Below are 17752 nucleotides of genomic sequence, written 5' to 3' on the forward strand. Positions count from 1 at the left end.
CCCTGGGACGCAGAGGCTTGGATAACCAAGCTCTCAGGAGTAGGGTGTTGTGTCGGATACACTGGGTCATTTGGAGCAGGTCTATGGCAGTGGGCAATTGTCCTGTTCACAGGAGCCCCTGTGCTGGGTTTAGACCCGGTAACCACCAGGACATTTGTAAGGGCTTCATTGAAAGGCAAAAGGGATTAAGAGGATGGCGTCCAAGGCTGAAGCACCCCTATCAGGAGGTTAGAATTGACTGCCACCAAAGGGAGCTCGAAGTTGAGGACCTCGGCCACTTTTCACACCACCACTGAATAGGACGCTCGTTACTCCGTACCCACAGTAGGGGGGAGAAAGCATGCCTGTGTCAGGGGAAGTATCTAGACCACTGGCCAGGTCCATCTACCAGTCCACAGGATCTTGGAGCTGGGATTCTGAAGGGTCCAGCAACCCGCCAATCCCACATCGTACCCCAACCCACAGGAAGAAGGGTCAGGATACGACATAGGAGGCAAGGCCCCTGTTGAAGTCTGTATCGGCAATAAGGTGGGGGTTGACGCCGCCCGGGGGCATGGGCGACATCAGGAGCATTGACATCAGAACTTAAAGTTAAGGTCGAGGTGGTACGACAGATGCCGGTTTGGATAAGGAAAGAGATTCCTGGGTGCCCCCTGGAGTTGAGGCCGAAGCCACCAGTGCAGAACCCAAGAGGGCCTTTGTCGACCCGGCGGGGCCCAAAGGTGCTCCAGCAGAGTTGGACTGCCTAAAGATGAGGCACATGGCCTAATAAAACTCTCTAAGTTGGGCAGGGGTAGCTCCGGCTCCTGGAAACTCTGGGAGGTGCACAGCCAACCCTGATGCAGGCTCCAAGGAGTGAGGCCTTGAGGGATGATGCTCCCTTTCCACCAGTCTCGTCGGCCGATGGACAGGGTGAAGTCGATGAATGTTTGTTCTTCGACTTCTTCCTCTGCCTCTTACTTGACAGTCCCAAAGACATGGAGTGGGATGACGAAGAATGGGGACTCCTCAACCGGTCTCGGGACCTTCCTTTCGACTGAGATTGGGAGCGACGCAGAGTCGAGCGCTGGGCCGCAAGTAGCTTTCGGGCTGCTACCTCAAAACGTTCCGGTTCATGGCCTGAAACTGAGCATGATTTCAGGTCATGGTTGCGCTTCAAACTCCACAAGCACAAGAGGCGCAGATTCGTTACACGACATGAGCCACAAGGCTTGAATCCGGTCTTACATGACATTTGACGCATCAGGAGTGTAGACACTCAAAAACCTTTGACAAAAAGTCAAAAAAGACAAGTCAAAAGCGACTGAGGTGTAGCTCTTTTTCGGATCAGCGCTGGCTGGCGTGGGAATAAAAGTACTAATGTCAGCATGCCAAGGAGGCACAGCGCAAACGACGGACGCAGAGCCAACAGACTCCATATGATGGCGCGCAGAGGTACTGCTTAAGAAAAATCTCCTGATCCAGACTGAAGGCTGGAGGAAATTCTCGGGTAAGTAATTCGCAATTAGCTATTCAATGTAAGGTAACACACAGAATAACTGAATATATGTGCCCCCTCTCTGTGCAGAAGGGTTCAGCTTATAAAGCGCTTTAACACAAGAACATGAATACTAAGTGCTAATAAAATTAGGCGCTGTTATTTATTGACGCTTGATGATTACTGCTCTTCAGGTGTATGCAGGTTTTATTTATCCTGTGTTTAGGAAGGGAGTGGTGAAGTGGACATGAAAATTCGGTTACATTTAAAGGGGGTACTGAAAAATGACCTCATCACTGATAACCTGCACCTCCTTCAAATGTGTCTTGCGCCCTGCCCACACTCATGATAATGTCCACTGCTACAGGGGGAAACCCTTCTGTGGACAGATTCAAATGCCCAGGTTTGTATGTAGCGCCGAAGATATATGTTTCATCTGTTTCTAAGCCCACTGAGTCTTAGCACATAAGGAAGCACATGTTACATAGAGATACACTAATCTTCCTAAGTTCACACACGGTCAAAACAAGAAGCCAAGCTCTGAGATCAGGTTCAACAGCCCTCAATGTCCTGCTCAGCCCATTTCTTTCTCTCGGGGAGTCTGTCCACTGACAACACATCGTGGCACCCATTAAGGCCAGCCGAGTTCAGGCTGTCCACTGGCACTGGTAACCACAACAGGACATTGATGCCTGGATCGGATGGCTTACCAGCTTGATGGCCGGTTGATGTCATAGAATTCCTTTCTGTTGCTAGAGAAGCTCGTCCCTCGCCAGAAACTATGACATATATTCAGAAATTCATTAGTGAGAAAATGTTATTCAGTTTTGAGTTTGACTCATGGCCGCGGAATACGACCAACACTACAAATCTTGGACCTGCAGTGCAAGGTTCTAAAAGTGGCCTTAGCAAGAGGTTATAAAAGGTGCAATTCTGGGAACATCAAACCTCAGATTATAAATATGTGCAACATAGCTTGGTATAGCACAGCTGAATCTGTGATTTAGTCTCAGAGGGACCACTTGCACCCCACTGTTCAGGCACAACCACCAGTGTTCGAGGTGCCCCCCACTGCCAAGGAGACAGTACTCCTTAAAATTCACCTGAGCATCCTTTAGGCTGGTGTGCGCTACATCAAACACTCTCAAAAAAGCATGATTCTTTTTTTGGGCAGTGGTCCAAGTGTTGCCTCTGGATGTGTTATGATAATGCATCCAGCGCCGTGTGGTTTTTAATGCTCCTCCCCTACTCCTCTCATCACCTGGAGCATTTTGACTTGCAAAGGTTCGTGGGCAATGCCATTCCAGACCCATTACGGTGCTTGGTATCACCCAGGCGGGAGCAACACTGATACGAAAGAGGCGTCTCTGGTCTAGTAAGGTGTTAAGCTTTAAAAATGAGCATCAAGATGTAGTCTTTGCCGCTTTGAGCAATAACGATATCACACTTCGGTGCTAGCAGAACATCATGTTGTTACCCCTCCTCAGGGCCCAACCCCAAAACACTTACCAGATATGATGGGGGGGACAAGCGCAGGAGATTTTATTTTTCTAATTTTTCCGCGGCTAAATCAGAGTCCCAAAACGACAATCAGATATCAGCACAGGGACTGTTGGATCCGCGAAGGATCAAGATCTACGTCCCTAGATAGCTATATTACTTTTTCCTTTAAAATCTTAAAAACGACTCCACTGATTTACACCAAATCACAAAAAGCACACTTTCAAGACCAAGAGCTAGCTATGTGCCAAATTTGGTGTAATTCCACCCAGAGGTTCAGACTGTAGTCGTGTTCAAAATCCCTATTGGAAAATACGTTTTGGGACCACAACTTTTTCTCAACCCCCCTTGACGGATCACCCCGAAACGTTCAAGACAGCAGCTCAACTGACTGTCGTATTCGTTTTGAAAATTTAGTGAAGATTCGTCAAAGGCGCTAAAGTTATTAACAAAACAAAAAACGATTTTCCAATGGAAATAAGTCCAAACTGTAACTACGTACTGGTAACCTCCAGGACGTGCATTATTTATAAAAGAAATTATATATATATGGAAAATGTCACTTACCCAGTGTACATCTGTTCATGGCATTAGTCGCTGCAGATTCACATGCTGTGCACAGTCCGCCATCTGGTGTTTGGCTCGGAGTGTTACAAGTTGTTTTTCTTCGAAGAAGTCTTTTCGGAGTCACAGGATCGAGTGACTCCTCTCGGTTACACTGCGCATGGGCATCGACTCCATTGTTAAATTGTTTTCCCGCAAAGTGTCAAGAAAGGAGTAATAGAATGTAAGAATATAAATAGATGTCCATGCAAATGTATCTACATATGTACAAATGATAAAACTTTCAATCACTACAGGCTTCCGGGAGGAGGGAGGGTGCATGTGAATCTGCAGCACTACATGCCATGAACAGATGTACACTGGGTAAGTGACATTTTCCGTTCAATGGCATGTGTAGCTGCAGATACACATGCTATGCATAGACTACAAAGGAGTAAATCCTCCCAAATATAGCGGTGGCTAGCCTGTAGGAGTTGAAGTTGTTTGAAATAGTGTTTTTAAGACAGCTTGGCCAACACTGGCTTGTTGCTTTGAAAATACATCTACTCGAAAGACTTCTTCGAAGGAAAACAACTTGTAACACTCCGACCCAACACCAGATGGCGAGCTATGCAGAACATGTGTATCTACAGCGACAGATGCCATCGAACATACATCTACACAATAATGTTTTGTAAATGTATGAGGAGTAGACCATGTGGCAGCTTTACATACATCAGCCATTGGTAGGTTACGTAAGAACACCATAGATGCACCTTTCTTTCTTGTAGAATGTGATCTAGGTGTGATTGAAAGTTGTCTTTTTGCCTTAATATAACATGTTTGCATGCATCTAACAATCCATCTTGCTAATCCTTGTTAGAGATGGCATTGCCTTTATGTGGTTGCTGAAAAGCAACGAAAAGTTGTTTTGTTTTCCTAAAATCTTTAGTTCAATCTATATAGTACATAAGAGCTCTTTTGAGATCAAGAGTATGAAGGGCTCTTTCTGCAACTGAGTCTGGTTGTGGAAAGAAGACTGGCAATTCCACTGTTTGGTTTATGTGAAAAGGAGATACTACTTTTGGTAGAAATTTGGGATTTGTCCTAAGTACAACTTTATGTTTGTGGACTTGGAAAAAAGGTTCCTCAAGAGTGAATGCTTGTATTTCACTAACTCTTCATAATGAAGTAATAGGTACTAGGAAGGCAACCTTCCATTTCAAAAACTGAAAATGACAAGAATGCATGGGTTCAAAAGGTGGGCCCATGAGTCTGGTAAGTATGATATTTAGATTCCAAGTAGGAACAGGCGGTGTTCTAGGTGGAATAATGCGTTTTTAACCTTCCATGAAAGCTTTTATAACAAACTCTAAATAGAGAAGTGTGTTGAATAGTCTGCAAGGATGCTGATATTGCAGTAAGATGAATTTTGAATGGATGCAAAAGCGAAGTTAGATTTCTGCAAATAAAGTAGATAGCATACACGATCTTGTATTAATGCTGTAAGTGGATCAGTGTTTTTAGATTGACAGAATTAAACAAATCTTTTCCATTTGCTAGCATAACATTGTCTAGTAGTAGGTTTACGTGCCTGCTTAAGTACTTCCATACATTCTAATGGAAGTTTTAGGTATCCAAATTCTATGACTTCAGGAGCCAAATCGCTAAATTGAGAGCACAGGGGGGTTTGGGTGCCTGATTTGACCTTTGTTTTGTGTTAATAAATCGTGTCTGTTTGGGAGTTTGGAATGAGGTACTACGGACAGTTCTAGGAGTGTCTTGTATCCATGTTGACATGCCCATGTTGGGGCTATGAGTATCATGGCCAGAGATGTCTGACATAGCTTGTTGACCAGAAAGGGAAGGAGTGGGAGAGGGGGAAAAGCATAAGCAAATATCCCTGACCAATTGATCCATAGAGCATTGCCCTTGGATAGGGGATGTGAGTGTCTGGATGCGAAGTTTTGGCATTTTGCATTTTCCCTTGTTGCAAATAAGTCTATTTCTGGTGTTCCCCACTTTTGAAAATACTTCTGAAGTTCCTGAAAGTGAATTTCTCATTCGTGTATCTATTGGTGGTTCCTGCTTAGGAGATCCGCCAGCTGATTGTGTATTCCTGGAATGTATTCTGCTAACAGATGATTGTGGGCTAAAAGAGACAGTTGAGATAAATGTGTCCCGCCTTGTTTTCCCAGGTAATACATGTTCGTCATATTGTCTGTTTTTATCAGAACAATCTTGTGTTTGAGAAAGAGTTGAAATGCTTTTAGGGCAAGGAACACAGCTAATAATTCTAAATGGTTTATGTGAAATTCTTTCTGTTTGGCATCCCATTCCCCTTGAATGGTAAGGTTGTTGATATGAGCTCGCCAACCTATCACTGATGCGTCTGTTACTGTGGTCTGAGGCACAGGATTTTGAAAAGACCCCCCCCCCTTCATTAGATTGCTGAGATTCCACCATTGAAGGGACGTGTGCATTTGGTGGTCCATCAACACTCGATCTTGCAATTGACCTTGTGCCTGAGACAGTTGTTGTGAGAGGCATTGTTGTAAAGGCCTCATATTGAGTGTTGCATGCAGTACTATTGCTATGCAAGATGCCATCATTCCTAGGATCTTCATGATAAATCTTACAGTGTATTGTTGATTTGGCTGTATGAGATTTTGGAAAGCCTGTATCCTTTGTGTATTTGGATATTGTAGGAAGTTGGCTCTGCATATACTATTTCAAAGTAAGGAATAGTGTACACAGAGTCCAAGGGTTCCACTTAGAGGTAAGATAGTGGCAAAAGTAGATAATTCTAATGCTCTAATTTGTGGTAGTGTAGTCGAGCAGTAGGCTTATCATAGGGTAGTGTTAAGCATCTGTTGTACACACACAGGCAATAAATGAGGAACACACACTCAAAGACTTACTTCAGGCCAGTTTATTTTAAGAACCAATGGTTCAAGATTTACAAGTAACACTTTAAATGTAAGGTACTTCACTTAAATACTTTAGGAACTTTTAATAAAAGCAATATCATATACAGTCTTTGTAAAAATGGCAATAAGCTATTTTCAAAGTGGACAGTGCAAAAATCAACAGTTCCTGGGGAAGGTAAGTAAAGGTTATGTTTGCAAGTAAGTAAAACACTTACAAGTCTCAAAGTTGGGGCCAAGATAGCCCACCATTGGGGGTTCAAGGCAACCCCAAAGTTACCAAACCTGCAGCTCAGGGACAGTCAGGTGCAGAGGTCAAAGAGGTGCCCAAAACACATAGGCTTCAATGGAGAACAGGGGTGCCCCGGTTCCAGTCTGCCAGCAGGTAAGTACCCGCGTCCTTGGGGGGCAGACCAGGGGGTTTTGTAGGGCACCGGGGGGACACAAGCAGGCACAGAAAGTACACCCTCAGTGGCACAGGGGCGGCCGGGTGCAGTGTGCAAACAGGTGTAGGGTTTTAGATAGAAAGTAATGGAGGTACCCAGGGATCACTTTAACGATGCAGGCAGGCACGGGGGGGCTCCTTGGGGTAGGCACCACCTTGGCTAGGCAGAGGGTCGCCTGGGGGTCACTTCTGCACTGGAATTTGGTTCCTTCAAGGTCCTGGGGGCTGCGGGTGCAGTGTTGGTTCCAGGCGTCGGGGCCCTTGTTACAGGCAGTCACGGTCAGGGGGAGTCTCTGGATTCTCTCTGCAGGCGTCGCTGTGGGGTGTAGGGGGGGGTCATCTCTGGTTACTCACGGGCTCGCAGTCGCCGGGGAGTCCTCCCTGAGGTGTTTGTTTTCTGCAGGTCGAGCCGGGGGCGTTGGGTGCAGAGTGGAAAGTCTCACTCTTCCGGCAGGAACCGTGAAGTCTTTCGAATTTGCTTCTTTGTTGCAAAGAAGAAGCTGGTTTTGAGCAGGGCCGCTGCTCACAGGAGTTTCTTGGTCCTTTAGTCCAGGGCTTCAAAGGTCGCTGGTCCCTGTCGGATGCGTCGCTGGTTGAAGGTTTTCAAAGTTGGAGACAGGCCGGGAGGGCTCGGGCCAAAGCAGTTGTCTTCCTCCTCCTCTGCAGGCTTGTAGGTCAGCAGTCATTGTTTCTTCAGGTTGCAGGAATCCGATTTCCTGGGTTCTGGGTCGCTCCTAAAAACTGAATTTAGGGGTGTGTCTAGGTCTGGGAGGGCAGTAGCCAATGGCTACTGTCCTTGAGGGTGGCTACACCCTCCTTGTGCCTCCTCCCTGAGGGAAGGGGGGCACATCCCTAATCCTATTGGAGGAATCCTCCAAAACCAAGATGGAGGATTTCTAAAGGCAGGGGTCACCTCAGCTCAGGGCACCTTAGGGGCTCTCCTGACTGGTGGGTGACTCCTCCTTGATTTTCTCATTATCTCCCCTGGACTTGCCGCCAAAACTGAGGGCTGTGTACAGGGGGCTGGCATCTCCACTAGCTGGAGTGCCCTGGGGCATTGTAACACGAAGCTTGAGCCTTTGAGGCTCACTGCTAGGTGTTACAGTTCCTGCAGGGGGGAGGTGTTAAGCATCTCCACCCAGTGCAGGCTTTGTTTCTGGTCCCAGAGAGCACAAAGGCTCTCACCCCAGGGGGTCAAAAACTCATCTCTCAGCAGCAGGCTGGCACAGACCAGTCAGTCCTGCACTGAAGCATTGGGTAAAATACATGGGGTATCGCTAAGATGCCCTCTGTGTGCATTTGTTAATAAATCCAACACTGGCATCAGTGTAGGTTTATTATTCTGAGAAATTTGATACCAAACTTCCCAGTATTCAGTGTAGCCATTATGGAGCTGTGGAGTTCGTTTTTGACAAACTCCCAGACCATATACTTAATATGGCCACGCTGTACTTACAATGTCTTAGAATAGACTTAGACACTGTAGGGGCATATTGCTCATGCAGCTATGCGCTCACCTGTGGTATAGTGCATCCTGCCTTAGGGCTGTAAGGCCTGCTAGAGGGGTGACTTACCTATGCCACAGGCAGTATTTTGTGTGCATGGCACCCTGAGGGGGATGCCATGTCGACTTTGTCTTTTTTCCCCCACCAACACACACCCATCTGCAATGGCAGTGTGCATGTGTTAGGTGAGGGGTCCCTAAGGGTGGCACAACATATGCAGCCTTTAGAGACCTTCCCTGGTCACAGGGCCCTTGGTACCACTGGTACCTTTTACAAGGGACTTACCTGGGTGCCAGGGGTGTGCCAATTGTGGAAACAATGGTACATTTTAGGTGAAAAAACACTGGTGCTGGGGCCTGGTTAGCAGGGTCCCAGCACACTTCTCAGTCACATCAGCATCAGTATCAGGCAAAAAGTGGGGGGTAACTGCAACAGGGAGCTATTTCCTTACAGATATGCTAGGGCTTTTTTGTGTATTTAAAATAGCACCTAGATAAGGGTGTACTTGTGCTGGTTGAAGGTGAGATTTCCGGTAATTGAGAGTGAACCCTAGTGTATGTAGGGTTTCTATTACGTACGAAGTGTGTTGTTGGCACTGTGTAAAATTGCTTGATTTTATTAGCCAATCATCTAGATATGGAAAGACGTGAACGTGTTGCCTTCTTAATAGGCTGCCACTACTGCTAGACATTTTGTGAACACTCTTGGAGCTGGTGTTATGCCAAATGGCAGAACTTTGAACTGATAATGTTTTCCTGCTATGACTAACCTGTTTTTTTTTTTCTGTGAGCTGGATGGATGGGTATATGAAAATATGCATCTTTGATGTCTAAAGCAGTCATGTAATCTTGTTTCTGTAGTAGTGGAAAGACGTCCTGCAGAGTTACCGTGTGAAAGTGTTCTGATGTACAGATTCAGAGACCGGAGGTCTAGGATGGGCCTTAGAGTGCCATCCTTTTTGGGAATAAGGAAGTATAGTGAGTATACTCCCATTCCTTGTTGAGAATGTGGGACCAATTCTATTGCTTGTTTTAGTAGTAGCGATAGTACCTCTTGTTGTAATAGAACGTTGTGTTCTGGGGACAATTTGTGCTAAAGTGGGGGAATGTTTGGAAGGGCGGAGATCAATTCTAGGCAATAGCCATTTCAGATAATTGACAGCACCCAATGGTCTGTGGTGATATTTTGCCAATGAGAGTGGAATTGCTGTAGTCTTCCCCCCACAGGAGGTGTATGGGGTTGAGGGATGGTAAATAAGTCATTGTTTGGATGGTGTAGTGGCTTGTTTTGAGGTTTGGAACTTGCCTCTGTTTCTAAAATATTGGCCTCTGTAAGATCCTCTAAATCCCCCTCTTTGATATTGTTGCTGCTGTTGTCCCTGCTTTGCCAGGGAGGTAAAGGCATCAGAGGATTGTGGTTTGAATCCTCCCCTAAATTGTTGCCTGCGAAAGGAGCCTCTATACAGTGTTGTGGGTAATGCTCCCATTGCTTTGGCAGTGTCTGAGACTTTCCTCAGTTTTTCTATGGTCGTATTGACCTCAGGACCAAAAAAATGTTTCTTGTCAAAAGGCATGTTGAGTACTGCCTGTTGGATTTCTGGTTTAAACCCAGAACAACAAAGCCATGCATGCCTTCTTATATTAATGGCAGTATTGACACTTTTGGCTGCTGTATCCGCAGCAATCAGGGCAGACCTTATGTGATTGTACTATCAGTTCGAGGCTAGACGGAAACGCGATTGAAACAATACAGACGATTAAATTCGTTTTCTAAGGTTTCTGATTCGAAATCTCAGAGTGAGAGGAAACGCGCCCGAACCCGACTGCGGAAAGAAAACAATCTAACAATGGAGTTGATGCCCATGCACAGTGTAACCGAGAGGAGGAGTCACTCGATCTTGTGACTCCGAAAAGATTTCTTCTAAGAAAAACAACTCTTTATCCTAATGAGGCTGCTGGATTTGGGCAGTAGCCTTACCTGAATGGTGGGGACTGAGTCCAATCCCACCCCACGTGACAACTGTTGGCCTAATCTGTTTTCTGCCAGCTAGCAGCAACTCATCCCTGTCCAAAAGCAGGGATGATTTGTGGCAACTTGGCGCATAAGGACTCTCAGGGAAATCGTGGTGGATCAGATATCACCCTTTTTTCTCAGTGACACTATTCTCACACATGCAAGAAGAGGCAGAAAATGGTTCAATAAGATTTATTGAATCAGCTGCATCTTAGATAAAATGACATCAAATGCAATATGAGCTGTAACTAAGTCTATCAGCATGCGGTTGTAGTCATCTGGCTGGGGGCAGGGAATTTTTTATAATAAAACAGTTGATGTTCTGAGAAATGTCCCTACGTAAGGATACATGTGTTTCTGTGAACGCTGGAGACGCAGTGTACCACTTGTGCCGACAATCCTATCTTGCTGCAGCCTTGAGGAAAGCACAGATTGAAAAGAATAGCAGGCTAAGAAATGTAATGATTTCCTAGGTGAAAGAACAACTAGATAAAGAAAATAACACCACCACGAATATGGCCAATTCTGAAATACTAAAATCAAGAAGAATAAAATGGTACTAGGCTAAAAAGGCACAAGTAGCAGGCCTAGTTGCTAAAATAACGTGCCTAGGGACAGAACAACTAGATAAAGAAAATAACACCACCACGAATATGGCCAATTCTGAAGTAATAAAATCAAGAAGAATAAAATGGTACTATGCTAAAAGGCACAAGTTGCAGGCCTAGTTGCTAAAATAACGTGCCTAGGGACATTACTAAAATGGCTATACAACACTATCAGGTGAGTTTCTGACCCCATGGGGTGAGATGCTTTGTGCTCTCAGGAATCGTGGAAAAAGCCTACTCTTGGTGGAGGTGCTTCCCACATCCCCCCTGCAGGAACAACCACCACCTTTGGAGGTGAGCCTCAAAGGCTCCTGCCTTTTGTTCTGCTGCCTCAGGGCACTACAGCTGGTGGAGATGCCCGCCCCCAGGACCAAGCCCCACTTTTGGAAGCAAGTCCAGTGGGAAAATTAGTCAACACCAGTTTACTGGACCCGAAAAGCACGTTCTTTGATGGTTCTGACATGGTAATAGAAAGCTTGTAGGTAAAAGTTAACACTCAGATTGAAGAACTGAGTTGAACTCGGGGAGGGTCCATTCACGCAACGTGTGGCAAAAAGACTGAGGGAATGAGACTCCATGGGGAGTATACCAGATGGTGCTGTAAGCTGATTGGCTGGAGTTCGGTTCCTTTTTAATTATATGGATAAGTTATTAAAGTAAAAGTTTCATTGCCATTATAGCATATGGTAATTATGTACTGCTTTGTTATGGTACAGTGGGACTCCCACTTCAATAACAGGAAATGGTTCAAGCATGTTAATCTATGAAAGATCCAATACTAGAGAAGTAAATTTCTCCTTCCTTTGATCACAATCACTCTTAAGCTTTTAAACAGAGTCAAAAGGCTTGTCTACATAGCTGTCTGCCTTTGACCCACGCATCTCCTTTTTGTTTATGACTGTTTCGACTTGACTTACCTGCTTTTTTTTCTTGTTAATGCAGAGGGCATTTTGTTCAACCCAGAGTTAGACAATATCACTGGCTCCAAGTGTCTTTTTCCTATGAGGCATTGTAGGCCTGGACTTTTTCAGTATCAAAATGTTCTTTTTTTGGCACCAATTTGGTATAGACAGTATGAACCAGCATTGAAACTTCTATGTCCAACTCATCTTGATCTCCTGGAGCTTATTTGTTCTCCTCTCTAACACGTATGCATCCTCCACCAATGTTAGTCACAAATGCTTCAAGGAATTATCTTTTGCCTGAGTCTTGGCATCATGATCCTACCTTTGCTTTTTCCTAGTTTTGAAAGTCTTAGGTTAAAAGGTTGTATAAGGCTCAGTACCTTTGGACTTATGGTTGTTCTGTAAACCTAAAATAAACACTGTGTGAAAGTCTTTCCTTATTGGCTCGTGGTAGCACTTTGAACAAAACACTCAAGGGTGTATTTTCCATCATCCCCTTCCTTTATTTTAAAAATAGAGTTAACAATGCCTAACAATTGCCTTACAAACATGCTCTGATCTTCTGTGGTATAAAGTCCCCCAAGAAAAACATGTGTTTAAGTCTTGTGCAAGGTCATAAAAAGCACATAAAAGATTCTACAAAGACTTGCTCATGGCTGAAGAGATCTCCTTCTCTCTCTCTCAAAATTGAGGTTATTCTACAAACTAACCCCCACCCCAACCTCACCTCGCCAGCCCCCACATGCCAAATCCGTCTGCAGCAGGCTACTGGTTTCCTTAAATAATAGAACCCATTTTTTTCTTTTTTTTTTTTAAAGACAATTTGTGGCTGGATGGTCCTCATCTCTCCCTTTGTTGTTGTGTCTCTGTTGCTTCTTAAAGGAACAGTGGGGAAAAAAGGCTCACTCCAACTACATGCTGATGCACTGTGGGCTTAGGCTTAATGTCACATGGAAGACCTTTCCATTTTATAAAAACAGGATCTAAAGAGTACCTTCCCAATCTAAATACTAAAAATGTAGTGCAAGTATTCTACTAAACATATCTGGGCGACATGGGAAAATGTAAATCTACACTGGAAGATGAGCGATTTAGAAGGTTAGTAACTGCACTCAGATTGAGACCGCTACAAAAAGTGTCTCTTCAAAACATTTTCAGGCTCTGCATCCTATTGACTTGAAATTTTCTGCAACAGCATAGGATTCAAGGTAACATGATCGAGAGCTCTGAATGCAAGTGCGCTTATATCAAATAATATTTTAGCACTGCCTTCTCACAGCGTTTAGTAGCGTTAGCCACAGCTAACATTCAGTGTACCCTTTGTACGGAACGAATGGAGTAGAAAGTGAAACGTTTTTAATTAACAGGACTCCTAGGTCACATTTGGGAATAGATCTATTGTGACGGAAACAATCACAACAATGGAGCAAATCAAATACACACTACACTTCAGCGTACCTTCTCAAGTTGCATAATAATGCATTAAAAAACAATACTAAAATAAGCTAAAACATACCTTTTTTGCTAAGATCAATAGCAGCTTCTAAAAGAACTTCTAATTCCCCTTTAGGTAATACTGGAACCACCCAACGAGGTCTGTAAACGAATTAAGAGACATCAGGATTTTCACAACATGAATGTGTCTATACATTTTTTGCTAAGGAAAGATAAAAAAGGTTATTTTCCATTATACTGTAAATGTATCAATGCATACATTATCCGAAACGAAAAACTAACATTACATTATACAATGATAGGAACTCTAGTATGGATATGTTTTTGAAAAACACCTGCAATAAACATTTTCTAACAGAATATGTCAGTGCCTACAGGGGAACAAAATTTTTTTTTTTTAGATAGATAGATAGATAGATAGATAGATAGATAGATAGATAGATAGATAGATAGATAGATAGATAGATAGATCTCAGCTGCTGTCTGGAAAGCTTCAGGGTGATGCGTCAAGCAGGGGCTGAGAAAAAGGGGGGCCCAAAACGCTTTTTCCCCTTGCAGTTTTTACTCAGGGATTTTGAACAGGAATAGCTGCCGAACCGATGGACAAACTTACAATAAATTTGGCAGAAAGCTAGGTCGTGGTCCAGAAAGCAACCCTTTTATGGTCGAGCGCACAAGCGCTGCTGTCCCTGTTGTAATTGCTCTTTGGGCTTTTAACCACACCGACGTCACGCCTGTCACTTTCACTGGTTCGTGGGCTTGTCTCTTAAAATCTGCTTGATTTCATTAATGAAAGGCATGCATACATCATGCCTATTCCGGTGTTTAGCCCTCCTCGAGCGCACCGGCAAACTACTGAAAACATACGAGGCTCCATGTTTTCAGACTGATTTCTGAACTACATTATCTTTTTATTTTCCCTGCAGCGCGATCGCACTCGTTTTTTTTGGTTTTCGATTCCAGCGCAATCACCCTGGGTTTTATATAGCAAGATCGCACTCGTTTTTTTTTTCTCAATTTATGTGGCAAGAAAAGTCTGGCTAGGAGTTTACAACGCTAATAGCTGTAACTGCTTTTCCAGTTATTAAGTGGAAAACAAATGTGTGTGTATATATAGGGCCGCGGCTCCACGAGACAGAAGCAGTACTGTGATAGGCAACAACCTGTGCAGAAAGTTGTGGCTGCAATTTATGAACCAAGGCATGGTCCTGGGGGATGAAAATAGAGGCTGAAAAGGATAGAAGGGTAGAGGTACTATGACCCCTTGGTGGCATTTAATGGGTGTCTGAGGGACTCATTAGGCGGGGGGGGATAAATGAATATATATATATTATTTTTTTTTGCCACAAGCAGCATGGAGCGTCGACTCCGTAAGGGCACTCAGCCCCCACACCCAATGTAACACAATGACAGAACGCACACCCTGCAGATAACATTATATATATATATATATATATATATATATATATATATATATATATATATATACATACACACACACACACACAGAGATATATATATATATATATATATATATATATATACACATACACATATGCATATACACACACACACACACACACACACACACACACACACATGCACTCAGACCCACTGAGATAATGACACACCGATTCAAAGACACACTTATGCACCCAGTCACAGACACTTGTAAGCCCACTCAAAGACCCAGACACTCATGTGCCAACTCACAGGCCCACTCAGTAAGACACCCACTCACAAACCCAGTGAGACATTCATACACCCACTCACAGAGCCACTGACACCTTATTCACTGACTCAAAGACTCACTCACACGTCTGCTCACAGACCCACTGACACACACACACACACACACACACACACACACACACACACACACACCCACGCACCCACAGACCCACAGACCCACTGACATTCATACACCCACTCAAAGACCCACTTAGCCACTCATACACCCACTCACAGATCCACTGACACTCATACACCCACTCACAGGCCCAATAACACTCAAACAGTCATACTGGCCCACTCACAGACCCACTGATACAGACACACCAACAGACCCACTTAGCCGCTCATGCGCCCACTCAAACACTTACACACCCAGTCATAGACACAAGTAGAAAGTTATGCACACACTCAGACAGTCACTCGTGCACCCACTCAGTCTCTCACACACCCACCCAGTCACGGACCCACTTACCCACTCATGCATTCCCCTTAGACCTTCAATGACTTATTCAAAAATGTATTGCGACAAGGATTGAGTTAAACAGGCATGTGAACAATATGTTGGGCGCTGTGCACTAAATGTGTGTTTTTTTGTTTTTGAATCCGCAAAGTCACAACTCCCAAATTTTTGTTAAAAAAATAATCTAATTTTCTTTAAATTTAAATAATGTTTGTGATAGAGCCTTTGTATTAGAGTTTCAAGTTGCTCAAAAAAACGGCCTCCTTTATCTGTGAAGTGAACGCCATCTCTTCTATATATCACATCCATGTCAAAGTGCAGGTTATTACTGTAGGCAGAGCTCATGTTATGCTTTCTGAGGAATGCTGAAACAGTTTTATTAACTGATTTCCTGGCTTTGTCTACCTGTGGACAGAATGCAGTTGACCACTCCTATTTCTGCCCCTGGCATATGTTAGAGAACACAAAGGTAGGGTTTCATTAACTGAAAAATATCATTCATTAGGATTTCCAGTACTACCTGAATCAATGTGCCTAGGTCATTACCACCACAGTGCACAATCGTGAGGTGGTTGGCAATCTCTAAAGCTTTCGACCAATGGAAGCAACTGCTGCCACTTTAACCCTCTCTGGCCAATCCAAGTAATATCCATACTAGGCAAACCCAGGTTCCTGTCAATGCCACTTTTTCTGGCACACTCACTTGCCCAAACAACATAGCTATGACCTACAATCCACACTATAACCATTTTGAAGGGAAGGAACAGCAGCACACAGGAGAAGGCTGCAGCTGAATGAGGCAGTTTTCAAAATTTGAGGGGGCTATAATGGAGGAAGCACCTGCTTTAAACAAAACAAATTTGATTAGATGTTGTAGATACACTGGTAGACAGAAATAGGTTGTGAATAGTAACAAGTCCGTACATCTGTGATTGGTTCTGATTAAATGCTAGTTTGGATATGCTTACATTCTGTGACAGTCAAATACACCTGCTACAGAACAATTTAAAGCTACTATGCTGCTGACAGACGGTGCTGTAAACTTTTGAACTACTGGTACCGTAGTGTGTTCCAAAGGAGGTTGCTATGGCAGCTAAGGTGAAAGATTGCGGAGAAAGTGTAGTTGTATTGTATTGTATTGTAATTGTATTTATATAGCGCTTACTACCCCTGACGAGGCGTCGAAGCGCTTTTCGATGAGTAGCACGCTACTCCGGAACCCAACAAGAATTAGTGATGGATTAGTATCATTTAATAATGAGTACAGTTTTAGTATTATTATGAGCTAATTTGAGCCGCGGATATGAGAGTTTGTTAGTTAGATTGACTGGAGTAATGGAGGGGTGGAGGAGGAAAGAAATCCAGAAGTGTTAATTGGGAGTATATCCTTCATTTACTCAATCCAAAGGCTTGGGATGAATAAAGGGGGGCAGAGGGGGAAGAGTATGTGGAAGGGTTAGGGAGAGCATAGTAGCAGGGTGAGGTGAATGCAGGAGAATTTAGTAGGGTTGTGTGGGAGGTCACAGAGGTAGAGTGAGGTTTGGTGAGTTAGATGTGGAGGTGGAGGGAAGAGCTTAGGCAGAGATATTTAGGAGATGAAAGTGGTCGAAGGGATTTGGGATGAGTCAGAGTGAGAATGGAGGATAGTTTGATAGAGACATGACATAAGAGTGATGAGTAGATAAGAGTGATAAAATGAGAGCAGAAATTCATAGATATCTAGTATAACAACCCAAAAACCAGGAGCCATGCAATGATCCACAAACATGCCAAGCACAGAAACATATACACATACATACATACACATATATATATTTATACACACACACATGAATACACACATATGCACATACAATACATAATTAGAATCATGGGTAAAGACAGGTTTAAAAGAGTGTGTGTATTTTATTGTTATGACAGTAACAATACATATTTTCCCAAGAAACTATAAATAAATAGAAATATACATATAATCTGAAAAAAATATCTATCCACATAGGCATATGCAGTTCATAGTTGTTTGAAAAAGGTGGTTATGAAGGAAAGAGCCAACTCTTGAGTAGTTTTCTGAAAACAAGAAAGTTATCTGTGGCTCTTATAGTTGGGGGTAATGAATTCCATAGTTTGGCTGCTTGGACGGAGAAGGATGTACCACCTACAGTCTTTTTCTTGTATGGTGG

General features: G+C 43.7%; 1 protein-coding gene across 4 annotated transcripts in view; it reads right to left on the reverse strand.

Moving 5' to 3' along the window:
- Positions 1-17752, reverse strand: part of USP9X (ubiquitin specific peptidase 9 X-linked) — a 1493361-nt gene that overhangs the window by 1288142 nt on the left and 187467 nt on the right. For all 4 annotated transcript variants that reach the window (XM_069204214.1, XM_069204212.1, XM_069204215.1 and 1 more), the window contains exon 4: positions 13440-13519. In XM_069204214.1, the coding sequence (XP_069060315.1) occupies positions 13440-13519 (80 nt within the window). The remainder of the gene's footprint in view (positions 1-13439; positions 13520-17752) is intronic.

The sequence above is a fragment of the Pleurodeles waltl genome, chromosome 8, assembly GCF_031143425.1.
Source record: "Pleurodeles waltl isolate 20211129_DDA chromosome 8, aPleWal1.hap1.20221129, whole genome shotgun sequence".
Classification (NCBI taxonomy): domain Eukaryota; kingdom Metazoa; phylum Chordata; class Amphibia; order Caudata; family Salamandridae; genus Pleurodeles; species Pleurodeles waltl.